This window comes from Eurosta solidaginis, unplaced genomic scaffold (genome assembly GCF_040869045.1).
Source record: "Eurosta solidaginis isolate ZX-2024a unplaced genomic scaffold, ASM4086904v1 ctg00000428.1, whole genome shotgun sequence".
NCBI lineage: Eukaryota > Metazoa > Arthropoda > Insecta > Diptera > Tephritidae > Eurosta > Eurosta solidaginis.
In genome coordinates, this window is record NW_027136894.1 from 648,410 (window position 1) to 662,753 (window position 14,344).

The 14,344-nt window shown below is 37.2% G+C and overlaps 1 protein-coding gene across 5 annotated transcripts in view; it reads left to right on the forward strand.

Annotated features, from left to right (window-relative positions):
• LOC137235691 (somatostatin receptor type 2-like) overlaps positions 1-13,993 on the forward strand; it is a 103,846-nt gene extending 89,853 nt beyond the window's left edge. For 4 of the 5 annotated variants that reach the window (XM_067758576.1, XM_067758573.1, XM_067758577.1 and 1 more), the window contains exon 2: positions 9,352-13,993. In XM_067758576.1, the coding sequence (XP_067614677.1) occupies positions 9,632-11,299 (1,668 nt within the window). In that variant the 5' untranslated portion in view covers positions 9,352-9,631 and the 3' untranslated portion in view covers positions 11,300-13,993. Of the gene's footprint in view, positions 1-3,985; positions 4,395-9,351 lie in introns of those variants that run through there. The other variant, XM_067758574.1, reaches the window with a different exon arrangement.
• Positions 13,994-14,344: the final 351 nt, after the last annotated feature.

Here is a 14,344-nt window from a genome sequence, read left to right on the forward strand (position 1 = left end):
GCAGTAGCTCATAGCCGAGCCTAAGAAGTGCTATCACTTTCTTTATGCAACGGCACTGCTCTATAGTCTGTTCATCTTCGGAGCTGGCGCGCTAGCAGACCATATTTTTCGTTACTATTGCTTTTTTAGAGTAACAAATACAAACTCTGCTTCCGAGCCTCAGTAAAATTCAAAGTTTGCGGTCATTATGAAACTTTTTTAGTTTTCTCAGAGTATACCAGAGTATAGAAGCGCGAAAAACAAGATGGTCGGACCCAAACCCTGCAAACGAAATTCTGCTTTGAAAGCGAGAAATTTAAAACATCCATCTGTTGTCATCGAATTGGTGGAACAGTTGCGTTGCAGGAAAAACATACGCCAGCGTCTTTCTATCGCTTATCAGCCACTCTCGTATATTCGATTTAGTGCACTGCTTAAATTGACTTTTACGGGTGGAAATTCATTCAATAATTTCTCTTGTTAGCAAAAAGTTATTACTTTCTTTAAGTTATAAAGCCAATACATGGCTGTGGGAATATGCGGCTGGAGTGTACTTGATTTCTTTATTACACATCTGAATCAACCGCTTATTTCTGCTAACTAGCAAGCGTGAAATATGTATATATATATATATATATATATATATATATATATATGTGTACTAAACAGAAATCCAATTTAAGGGTTTTCGTTTGGCTAATAAAAAAACTCTGGCCCAAAGATTATTTTAAGCAAAATTTATCGCTATATTTGAGATTCACAATATCTGTTCAATACAAAATATGCATAAAATTTAAGTAACTTCCCGATAAGCTACAAGCTTGAAACTTGGAATAATGTTCAGAACCCGATGACAATACAATAGTAAGGTCAAAAAAAGCCCGATAAGTGGCGCATGGATCGAAATTTTTCAAAAAATCGTGTCTGTGGTCCGATTTGGAACACATATTACATACAGAAATAGAAATCGCTTTATGAAAAAAAATCACGCTAGTTTCGGCAAGGATTGAGATATTAAAGATATTCGTATTTATGGTCCGATTTGGCTTATATTTGGAACATATATTAAATACAGTCCGGTAGAGGTGACATCAAAATATTTTGGAGTTCGAGGAGGGACAAGCATACGTGGCGCCGAGTTGAGTAAAGTCTTTGGAAGGATTATGTATTGAGGACTTAGATTGTAACAAATTGTCAGGAACGAGTCCTTGTAATAATGAGTCACTAAATGAACTAAATATAATGAGAAATAATAGGCAATTAAATAGAGACTAAAAACTTGAAAATAAAATAATAAAAAAAAAAAAACAAACGGTTTTATTTAAAACAATACTTACCTTAAGTAATAATAATACTAAAAGCTAGCAAATAATTAGGCAGGTCCTAGGTACTAGTCATCGCACTCCTCATCAATTTAGGGCGTCGATCATACAATTAAATACCAGCGTTGGGAGCGTGAAATTTCTAAAAATGTGAAGCGTAGCATAACCTATTTAAGGTTCAGTTGGCCTTACTTATGACTATCAATAGAAATTTGAGGTGTCTAACGCTTTTATTAAATTTTCTCATATCTAATTATTTTCTAACTTTCAGTATTGTTATTACTTAATGTAAGTATTGTTTTCAATAAAACCGTTTAACCTAAAAAAAATTTTTTTAATTATTTTTTTTCAACTGAAACTGTTACTTAAGATATGGCAAGGTAGGTTCGTGATCGCGCATTCCCCTTTTCTTCTTTTAACAATAAGGGGACTCTCAGAGTCCTTCTGTCGGGTACAAATCCGGAACGTTCTGGAAAATAGCACCACTCAGGTACTAGTAAGACCATCTCAGTAACGATTACATATGAAAACGTTGAACCTTCTAGGTCCTACCACCCCCTGTGTTTCTGTGAAGAAGGATGTCAAGGTCTGTTATAACTACTGTATTATTGTGGTGAATTTTAGCATTTCTAACGTCAGTAAATAAACACAAAGACAGCAAGCCATTTAAACACATACATAAAAGGCAACGAAGAATGTTTCACACACATAACCAGCAGCTGGAAGCGAAGAAAGACATACGCATATGTAGTCAGCAGTTAACAGGGAAGAAGAAAGAGAAACAATCGCGCATCACGTTAGCATCAGCTAAGTGTAAAAGCTGTTACTCACACATACCCACGCATATAGCTAGAAGAAAAACATAAACTACAGATATACATGTATATAGCTAAATAACCAAGCATGAGATACCACTGTTTTTGAAGGCATGTTCGTGAAACGTCTAGACCATAGGAGAAATGCACGAACGAGGTAAACAAAAGTATAAAAGCAGCGCAAGCTAAGGAATCAGGAATCTGTTTGATTTTAACACGCTTTAGTGAAGTACGCTATAATTGTAATTGTGAAGTATTACTCCTAAAGTAGTCTAAATAAAGAGTTATTTATCGACATTTGAATATTTGAGTTATTTATCGACAGTTCAGAGATTCGAACGTTAACAGAAGCTGCAATATAATCAGAAATTTACCAAAACTCGTTACAATATATTCTCTTGTGGAAAATTATTTAAGATTTAGTATGACCACAGTTTTATACCTCAGGAATCATATGAGGCACTTGCTGGCTATATTTAGCAATAGCTAAAGTACGCACATACTTACGTGTTCGAAATCCATTTTATTTTTTTTCTAACAAGGTTCATTGTTTGAAATAGTTTAAAAAATTAAAGTTTGTGAAATTAAATCAAAAACCTAAACTTTAATTTAATACGAGACACACTTAAATCTTCATGCAACCTATTACGTGGCACGTAAGTAGTAAAACGCTTGTTGCACACAAAGATCAATTCAGCTTTCACGAAACCTTAGCTGCAATAACTTACTTACATTGTTTGCATATGAAGCACTTTAATGGCGTTATACAGTAAACTTTTATTTACAATAATCAACGCGATGCATGATTTACGACACTGTACTGATGTGTGATGTGATGTGAAGCTTGTTAATATTATCGAGTTACCACAACAATATTTATAGTTAAGTCATATTGAGAGGGATGAATAAAAGAGTAAGATAAGATTGCACTATGAAAAATATTCAACCAGATAAGTCATGTCACAAAAATGACAGATACAATCAATAGCTAAGCAAGAATTTACAATGCATGCATTAGACCATTTCAGAAAACAAAATCTCTTTTAACTTATTTGGAAAAGAAAAACTAAAGAACACGCAACAGCAGGATGGACAAGGTGAAATTCGATTTTGGTTTCCCTTAAAATCTCTTCATAGCTTTTTCTTCCGGGTGTGGGGTTGGAATTTGCACTCTTGTAATGATAGTTTATGTTGGCACGTAGGATCAACAGACTACATCAAAGTTTTGTTTGGCTGTACTGTTAGATTTATATATAATAACGTTCCCTTAGATTGAGTAGGGTTGAATTATCCGAACCGTGTGAACCTCGCATAGCCTGAATACATCCGTAGTGTTACCAGAAATTTGCTTAACGACTAAGCTGAAAGCCTCTATCAGGAACCATAACACACTTTATAAAATAACTTCAGTTTTATAGCAAACATTTTAGCTTTTAAAAACCTATGCTTCTTGGTGCTTTTAGATCATAAAGCTGTGCCATTTCTTATAGTTAAAGTCTCCCTGGACACGAGCATAAAACGTGCTCGATCATTTACTAATCCTACCCGCAATTTCTACACGTGTTATCACTGACGAGGCTCAGCTAAAAAGCATATGACAGCAGAAGACAGTATCTAGTTAGGATACCTATCATGAGCCTACAATTCCTCTCTCTTTAAGGATATAAGTAACATCGTAAATGTAAGTTTTTTTCTTAAAATAGTATTGGAGCCTTATAGTCTTGAAGCGAAAAAAATTTCGTCAACATCAGACTAAGAATTTGATACTCACTAAGGCAGCTCTTACTATCAATTGAAAATCATCATATGATATAACATGATATATAATATAAATCATAACTTTGATTTTTGTAGCACTTAGCCAATCCAGAGTCGAATAGGTCCCACTTCCCTTACTAATGAATATCCCTTTGTTTTTTGTGATATTTGAGTCAAGCGCACTCACACAATTGGTGACAGAGTGTTTTAATAGACGATGAAAAGGTGAGATGAGCGGTAGATGACAAAGTCAGAACCAGTTAATTGGAAAACGGATGACAGATGCCAAAATATCCGGCGATACAGGGGTACTGTAAATCGGTTGCCAGATAGCCAAAGACGATTGAGGGGGAACAATAAATCGGTGAAGAGATGATAGATCTGAAATTACAATTTCAAGTACAAAACGGATGCACGATGAATCGGCTGGCAGACATCTTAAGTCAGCAGTTGAATCGAGGGAAATGTGAACCGGTGAATGGATGGCAGATGCCAAAATGGGAGTACAGGTGAAATGAAGGTACAGTGAATTTGTGGTCGGATATCCAAAGTCATCGGTCGAATCGGGGGATGCACAATTGGTAAACGGATTGCCTTTTAATGGTGGATGGTGTATGGTGGACCTCTAGAAACAACGTTGGTTGGTAAGCTGGTGACCGGTGCGACAATGGCCAGTAATGTGTGGTTGGTGAATGGTGAGCCGTCGTTTAATGATCGTTGGAGTGATGAAGGTTGTCCATGATAACTTGTGGATCAAAATAACCGAAAAATGTATTCAGTGGCCAATTTCCGTAGGTATAGTGGCGATTGTAGGGACACGGATTTCGATACGATAGTTTACCATATCAATACTTTTGATATTGGATACCGATACCTTATACTCGATATTTTTATGGCGATACTTTTTGACATCAACTATCTTACTACACAAAGTTTTAGAACCTTAAACGAAGCAAAAAGTAGAGCATTTAAAAAAAAAAAGTTGAGATCTCAATTAAACCGCAAATTTGTGTTGTCAATTCAGTCTCGATACTTTGAGTAAAGTCGTGATGCTGATGCTTGATATGAGTTCCGTACCAACACTTCGCATGCGATATCGTGTACTTAAGCGAGGGACAAACAAATATTGTGGAGATGAGGAAGCTTTGAACCGAGCTCAGTCTGCACACACACCGAAAAAGTTGACATCCGAAGTCACCAACGATATTGTCAGCCCTCACGCCAAGCGAATGTTTTGCGACGGAAATGTTTTGAGGTGATATTTTATAATTATCCTTTTAGAGAATCGCAATAGCTCCGAAATGGTGCAGAGCTATCGCAGTAAAAGGGGACACTGGTTCTTATTGTGTTCATCCGAAGTGATTTCAACTGGCACTTTTAACATTTTGATGTTCTAGGAAATGCCACTACCCTCTTCGCAGATATTTTGAAAACATTTTAAATGGTTCACTCGTAGATGGCTCTGAAGCTGTGGCAGAATTTGAGTTATTAATTTCAATATACTTATACAACTCAGACTTCAGCGCTGTTGGTACAAGTGTGGCTATCAACTATTCCACTCTGCATCCAATTGGCATCAGTTCTTAGATAGCCATTAAACCTGTAGTGCGAAGTTGATGCTTTGCGATACTGTCTTCCGCAAGAATCCGGATATTTAAAGCCTCTTACGAAGAGTAAAAAAATACTTTTTTTGGAAAGGTCTATTATCTTAATATACATATTTCTGTTTTTGTGACAGAACTCCTTCCAAACGACTGAACCTATTTTGATGACATTTTGAAATTGTTTTCAAGGGTTATTATAATGCATTTAATTCACAATTCTGTTCTTCTTTTCTTTCCGGGAAGTGAGCCTGGAGCCGGCTTATTTAAAATAAAAATAGTAACTTATGACGCGACTTGCTTGAAGGTTGTTACAGAGGTACTTCCTTGACAAACTACCTTGCAAAAAATGCGGTCTAGAATGAGTTCGAGATGAGTCGCAAAGGAACACGAGCCGTAATAAAAAACCGACAACCCTAAGACGAATACGGTATGAGTCTCAAAGCAGTACGCGACTATAGCCAGTTATGATCTCTTTATATGGGTTGGTGTGATCATTTTTGTGTAAACATGTCCTTGGAAGAGACCATTTGTACCTGTTTATGCCTGAACGGCATGTGTCAGACCGGTCTTCTTTATACCCGTACGGATACTATTGGACATATCCTTTTTCTCCTCTCCGTTATACTCATATTAACCCTTATGTCAACGGCAATATACCTGGGTATGTTTTGCGTTTTCAAAACGCTGTAGCTCTGAACTGGATACGCGGATCGACTTGAAATTTCGTGATATCCTAGCGAAAACTGTTTTACGCAATAGTCCCAATTTTGGTTAGAATTGGATCATCCGTTTGGTAGATAAAGCCCATTTACAAAGTTGCACCCTTACGTCAACAGCATACATACCTGGGTATACCATACCATATGTATAGTAAATCGCATGCAAATATGATAATATTTGAAAAGTATAGTTTATTTTGAGTGAAAAAAAATACTTATGGCATAAAAATTATTATAAATTATAAAATACTTATGAAAAAAATATTAAAAAAACTACGAAAAAATTTAAAATTATTGAAATTCAATTACATCTATCGCATTGCGGCAAGTCTTTGGAATGCTCTGCGCACACTGGTTTGTTGCATAATGTGCATGCTTTACGAGTAGGGCGTCGTTTGGAGCAGATGTAGCAATTCCCCTTTACTTTTAGGCGTCCCGTACTATCACGCTCCTCCGCTTCATGTGCTCCAGCATCCACAACTCGGATGGGCCTACCTATCATGGCTTCGATGGCGTTGCGCGTTGAAAAAACTCTGGATATTCTGCTGTTATTCGCCCTTCTCTCTATTTCTGGCATGCATAGTTGCTCACTTAGCTGATGGAGAAACATCCTACGGCGGCTTGTATATGACTTCAGGTGAGTGTTGTTGTCAACGTATATTATGTATGCAGCAAACGCAGCAACGTCCACAATATTATAAAAGAAAGCCAAAGGCCATCTATTTGTGCGCCGCTTGGTACTATATTCGGACAAGCACATGCCCATGCTATCAACTCCACCTTTGGTTTTGTTGTAGTCCAATATAAGCAATGGCTTCTTCTTAGGACCGGACGTTTCTGTTGTATAATGAGAAGTGGACAATAATACAACTGCCTTGTTTTTCTTGGGCACGTACGAGCACATCGTAACGTGATTATAGAACCCAAACATTGACGATTCAGCTTCACGTCCCTTGGGGTTGGCAAATGCTGCTGGCACGAATGTACGCCTTTTGTTGCAAGTACCCAATATAGATAAATTATTGTCTATCATCAAAGATTTTGCCAAGTTGTAGTTAGTGAAGAAGTTGTCACATACAATATTTCTTCCACTTCCATCAAAAAGGTTGATACATAAATCTTTGACTATTCTTTCACCAACGTTTCTTTCACGTTCACCAGACGGTGCCATTCCTGTATAGATTTGTCCCTGCATTGAAAAATTAAATTCAATTTAGTTATTTATACTTTCAACAATTTTCAACAATACTGATAGTACCTGCAATGGATAGAACGAAATGGAGTCGCACACCCACCACACTTTTATCCCATGTTTGGCAGGTTTTGATGGTATGTATTGCGTGAAGCCAGTTCCACCACGATAAGCATACAATTGTTATCTACGGTGACGTTGGCTCCTGCCACGTAATATCTACGAAGACAGTTGTTTAGCATCAAAAAAACGTCCGATATTGCTGCTGCTTTGTCAGTTTGTTTGCGTTGCTGGCGTGTGTTTCCATTATCAAAACGAATGAAGCGGTTAATTTCCCAAAATCGTCGTAAACTCATTGCAGCACGATATAATGGATGTGATTTAGTATTCCACAAATCTTTCGTATGCACGTAACCAGAATGTGTAACACCACTTAGCAAAAGTACGCCCAAATATGCATCAAATTCACTTTCTGTTATGGGAATCCATGATCTCGGTTCTCTTGTTGGATGTTTTGCATTGTCATCATCAAAGAATTGCCTTGCCTTTCGATTTGATTCACTAATAATTATGTCGCATATTTCGTCTGACGTTATCAATTTGAACGTTTCTGAAATGGTCAAACCTTGCGTTGCCCGTACTGGTCCAGATTGTGCACTTCTTAGAATGTTGTGCGTACGGAATCTTACAGGTTGTGGTTGTATCGAAGACCAAACATTACCATTTCTGGCAGTAAAATATTCCCCAGTTTCAGTTGGTGCATCTTCAAGTTCTTCATCTGAATCACTGCCGTCCTCTGGGTCATATTCTGGTAACGTGGGCTCTTCTAAGTCTGAGTCATCACCACCAATATCACCTACACATTCATCTAAAGCCTCGTCACCAACTACTGAATCGTGGTCACTTATTTCTTCTTGGCTCTCTTCAAGCGTTTGACGAATATATGCTTGCTGTTCTTCGTACGAAAGTGCGCTTAGTTGTCGTGGAGTAAACCATTTACCATCTGCCATTTCACTTTGATTTTATTTTTTTATTTCCACAAAATAAACAGAAACGTCCTTTCACTTCGAATCATAGGTGCATGATAAAATCCGTAATACTGGTAAACCCTATTTTATACTTTTTAGCGCAAGTGATTAGCGCAGTTACTATCGATTTTTTCAGAGATGTGTACCTGCCGGGTTATAACGGCAAGCCATTTGCCATACAAAACGTATGTACATACCCGGGTGTGTTGCTGTTGACGTGCTTAAAAAAGTTCTGCTGTTGACATAAAGGTTAACGGAGTGATGCCAACCCTAAAGGGACTTAAGAGGCTCAATTATACCCCCGCTCTTTTTAGGGATTGAAAGATCGATTTTTTTTCGGGGTATTGTGGCCAGTTTTGATATCTTTATGTGGGTCGGAGTGATCCCTTTTGTTTGAGCATGTCCTATGGAGAGACCAATTGTGCCTGTTTATGCCTGAATGGGTAGTGACGGTCTGGTCCTTTAGGAATGTAACCTGCGGGTAGTTTCGGGCAGGTATTTTTACTACTCTTCTTTTGTACCATTTCTTTTTTCTATTCTAATTAAACAAAATGATAAACAATAATAATAAAAAATAAAAACTATTGTTAAGTCCTTGAGCCCGATTCGAACCCATGATCGCAAAAACAAATTCTACAGTAATGGTAACATATATGTGATGTGTGCCAAACGAACCTGTTTTACGAAAATACCTTTTCACTTTTTGAGTGATTCTTATAGCAAATTTAACGCTCTTACAAATCGCATTTAAAGTACAAGGTAAGTACCTCCTAAGCGATAATTCAAAACTTTAAACGCGTTTTCCTCGAAAACTTGATTTTTCACAATAGGGTTGTTTGATGATTCCAGGTCACATATAAACATAGTGCGTAGTCATCGTGTTATTCATTGTTTTCATCTTATATTTTCTTGTTTGCTCTTCTTCTATTTTTAGAGAAAGTCATCAATTTAAAAGCCGCAGCTACAAAAGCAATCAATTCAACAGCAGCGACACCGCCATGACATTAATTAAGCAACAAAAAATGATATGACAAACTATCAGCAACAGCCACACCTATTAAGTCTTTGGGGCGACATTTGCCATTAATTTATTTAATAAATTGGCAGAATAGCTAACATTTTTATATTTCACAAGCTAATGAATAATGCAATTAATCTAACACGCAAATAATTACGCAGAAAAACTTATAATCTGGAAAATCACAACATTAAAAATGTCACACAACGAGAGCAGAATTTCACATGATGACAGCAACATATCATATGACTACATCAAAGCATCGCACAATGACAACAAAGCAGCATTACACGATGATAGCACAGAATTTTATGTTGCTGACAAAGCGCAAATATCATCCTTAGCGCTCTTTCCGCTCGAAGATGCTGTCGATGATAAATCAATGATGGCGCGTAATTTCAGCACAGCAACAATTGTCGATACGCTTAATGGTAGCTACAACACAACTATGGAATATATATTCTATGAAAATTGTACAACAAATGGTCACTCCATCGGTCACTTAATCAACTTTGTGCTCTATGTCATAGTTTGTGTTGTTGGATTGCTGGGTAATACATTGGTGATCTATGTTGTGTTACGTTACTCCAAAATGCAAACTATCACCAATGTCTACATACTCAATTTGGCTGTGGCAGATGAATGTTTCCTCATTGGCATACCATTTCTGTTGCATACCATTGTAAGTGGCAGCTGGCAATTTGGTAACTTTATGTGTAAAGCTTATATGGTCAGCACATCTATCACACAATTTACTTCATCGATTTTTTTGCTCATCATGTCGGCAGATCGTTATATTGCCGTATGTCATCCGATATCGTCGACAAGTTATCGCACACTACAAAGATCGAAAATGGTTTCAGCTATAGCTTGGCTTACATCGGCTATACTAATGTTGCCCGTTATTATATTTGCTGATACCGTACAAATGGGCGAGCATATATCATGTCATATTAAATGGCCTGAAATAGGTCATCAAGAAACTGGTTTCACATTTATTATGTACGTTTTTTCACTTGGTTTTGCAACACCGCTCATATTTATACTTTGCTTCTATACTTTGGTTATACGCAAATTACGCACTGTTGGACCACAAAATAAATCGAAGGAGAAGAAACGTTCGCATCGTAAGGTGACACGACTTGTGTTAACAGTTATAACGGTTTACATTTTATGTTGGCTACCCTTTTGGATATCACAATTAGTACTCATAGCAACAACACAAACTGAATGTGCAACACGTTTGGAAATTGCCATATTTTTACTCGTTGGCTGTCTGGGTTACTCAAACTCCGCCATGAATCCTTTTCTTTATGCATTTTTGAGCGAAAATTTCAAGAAGAGTTTTCGTAAAGCATTCGCTACTATAACAGCTATGCAGCAAACGAAAGAAACTTTAACCGCTAGCGGTACGGGCACACCAGCCACTGCTGAGCTCTACAACAAGGAGACACATATGTTTGGCAAATTCAGCAAAAAAGGTCGTAAATTAGCTGCAAATCGGCAAAATCGTCAGCAGCAACAAAGGGAGGCACTTTTGAGTGCTGACAGCAATACAACAACAATGGCTACGAATACAACATATGGTACAGCAACAACTATGACCAACATGACAATGGCTGAGGCATCTGTGGTGGTACCACAAACGGAAAGTGCGAATGATTCTCATACGCACAAGCAGCGGCAACACGACAATGGTTCGTTGATTGGAGGTGAGCAAACATTGGCCGCAAATTCGTACAGATTGGGTACTAGAGCTGTGGTGAAAGCGTTAGATGCGTCAAAGGGAAATGGTGCTGCTGTTGGCGCGTGTAGTCAAGCAAATAATGCGCAGCGGCCACCAGTGTTGTATACGGATTTATGAGCGCATGAGAAGGAAAAGCGTAAAGCGAGAACATATAAGGGCAATTTGTAAATAATAGCTCCAGAGTCGCTAGTGAACTCTTGTTTAATAAGTCAATGCACATGTTTAGAGCTTAGCACATTAAAGTTTAAGAGTTTTACTACGAAAGTTTTAGTTAAATTTGATAAGAGTCATAAAATTAATTAACAATAAAACAGTTATTAAGTTAAATATAAATTTAGGTAGATTTGAAGCTCTTTGAGAGCGAAAATATTTTGAACGGATAAAAATAATTGTAATATCATTAGGAAGCGTTAACACTTTATTTAAATATCAAATTGAAAAAAATCCCCAACCATAGGTTTCGAAAAATCAATAATGCCAATTTCACAAAATTTTTCTAAGCGGGATCGCCCCTCGACAGTGTTTAGCAAGCACTCCGAGTGTATTTCTGCACTGAAAAGCTCTCAGTGAAAACTCATCTGCCATGCAGATGCCGTTCGAAGTCGGCATAAAACAAGTAGGTCCCGCCCCCCTAATTTGTAGGACAAAATAAAAGGAGCACGACGCAAATTGAAAGAGAAGCTCGGTCTAAAATATCCTCGGAGGTTATGGCACTTTAAATGTTGTTTAACTAATATTCCACTGGAAGTTCCTGCACCGCAATAATTAGAGAAAAGATGTCAAAACTGTGCGAGTTCATTTAATAACTCAAATTGTTTATTTCTTGTTTGGAAAAATTCATTTATAAATAGAAAAATTTCTGGAGCTGTTTTTGCTGTACGTTCCTGTAACTAGCACCATTAAGGTACTAGCCCGAACATCTCGGAAACGATTTGGTAAGACCACATAAAACCTTCTAGGCGATACTGCCCTCCCACCCCTACATCCATAAGAAACAGAATTCGCCACGGGTAGGTAATGTTAACAATTGGGTTCGAGAAGCTATATATTGCGCTACACAACCCCTTGAATCTATTTGGTATTTTAGTCGCCTGTCACGACAGGTATGCCTGCCGCGGCTATGTTCTAAGCCACCTAACCCGCTGGGTTCTGGATCTGTTATCATTATCGCATTTTCATTGGTATATTAGCGATGTGGTGTGGTGATAGCGTTTTCCGCCTACCACACAGAGAGTCCTGGGTTCAACTCCTGGGCAAATTAGCATCCAAATTTAGAAATAAAGTTTTTTCAATTAGAAAAAAAAAAACCTAATCGGAGTCGCCGCTCGAAAGTGACTTGGCAAACACTCCGAGTATATTTCTCCTTGGAGTTAAATCGCGCCAAGTATTTATTTTTATTATCGATCGACGTGGTATCGAGTTGTTATCGATAATAACTCTTATCGAAGTGTACATTAGCTGAATTATCCACATGTTATCTGTTTATTATCGACAGTTATAGACTTTATTTTATCAATTTTTTATATATAAATATCGATTTGTTATCGAAAATATATCCATTTTTTATTAAAACAATATAGATTTTTTTTTCAAAACATTTCAGTTTTGGTAAAATTTCGTTAGGAAATGGATTGCATGACAAACTGATATTTTTTCGATCAAAAATCAACTACTTTCCGATATAAAACTGACAGTTTTTCGATAAAATCGTTAACTTTTCGATAAGAAATCGATAATTTTTCCAAAGCATAGATATCGATACATTTTCAATGACATATCGACATTTTCTCGATAGCTTCGCGACGTTTCCTATCGATAACAAATTTACAACTCTTCGATAACAAATCGCTGCACCCGTCCATACCATGCCGATAACACGCCGATTGCTTGTGATATAAAAACCTCCCTCCTCTTAGCGAATACAAAGAGCATTTTAGGACCTGACTTAAAGCTGCTTCGATATCTCGCAACTCCGCCGTTCTCAGAAGTTAGAACCTTGACCTGGCGAGCGCAGAACACGTACACAAAACGTGCTCAACCGTTTCTTCCTGCATCTCGCACTTTCTATATTTGCTGCTACTGACGAGGCCTAACTTATAAACATGTGACTTCAGAAGGCAGTGTCCAGTTAAGATGACCATCGTTAGCCTAAATTCGTCGCTCTTTAGAAATATAATAAAGAAATATAATATCGTCGGGTATGCTCATGGTCTTAGACATTTTCCAGTCCCGCGGGTCTGTCCACGCTTATCCTGCTTGGTGGATCATGTGCAAATACTGACTTTAATCGGTAATCTGCTCCTCTAGTTAACTGAACATTTTCTTTATTTTGTTTGCAAAAAGTGCTTTCTCTGTGAGAAACCGAAACACGCATTACTAGCATTTAACAATTAATTAATTGAAAATATCGGTTTAAGTTTTAATTGCAAATATCGGTTTTAGAAACTGTTATTTGCAATTTCTGCATTTAACTAAGTTTTGACCGCCCATTACACGCAAGATCTTCGATATTAAGCAGTTAAACTCAAGTTGATTCGACATGACAATTTGGAAATGGAAAGTTGAATGTGGAATGAAAGTTAATTAGCCACTGTGGAATCAGCCAAATCTATGTAAGTATGTAATATTTAAAGGCATAAATTTGTCTTTGAAGTATATAATATTTTCCATATTTGTATGTATTTGTGATTGGTGTCGCCGCAAACAGACACTTTACTATTTATTCGTAGTTGTGTACATTTGCATGTACATATACATATGTACCTGTACGTATCAGTGATTTTATGTCAATGACTTTTAAAAGATGCATAATAAAATTGATCAAATGAAAGATACATGACATAGTGAATTTATGTAACTACTTTTTTGGATGACACGAAGGCATAGTCGGGCATAGTGCACTAAATTTTCAGTGCACGATGCATCGCACAACCGCTAAATATTCAGTGTTGGTAGTGGAATTAAAAAAATATTGCACTCTGGCCAACTATGCATGAAAGCAATGCAGGTAAGTGTTGGTGGATTACAATAACGATAAGTCGAAAATATTTCAGTTAGTTTAGAGTAAAGAATACAATGCTAAAATGGAGCTAGTTCGATTTCAATATGGTCTTCATCGGATCGTAACTAAGGTTAAGTTAAGTCAAAGGGGTTAGGTCACGG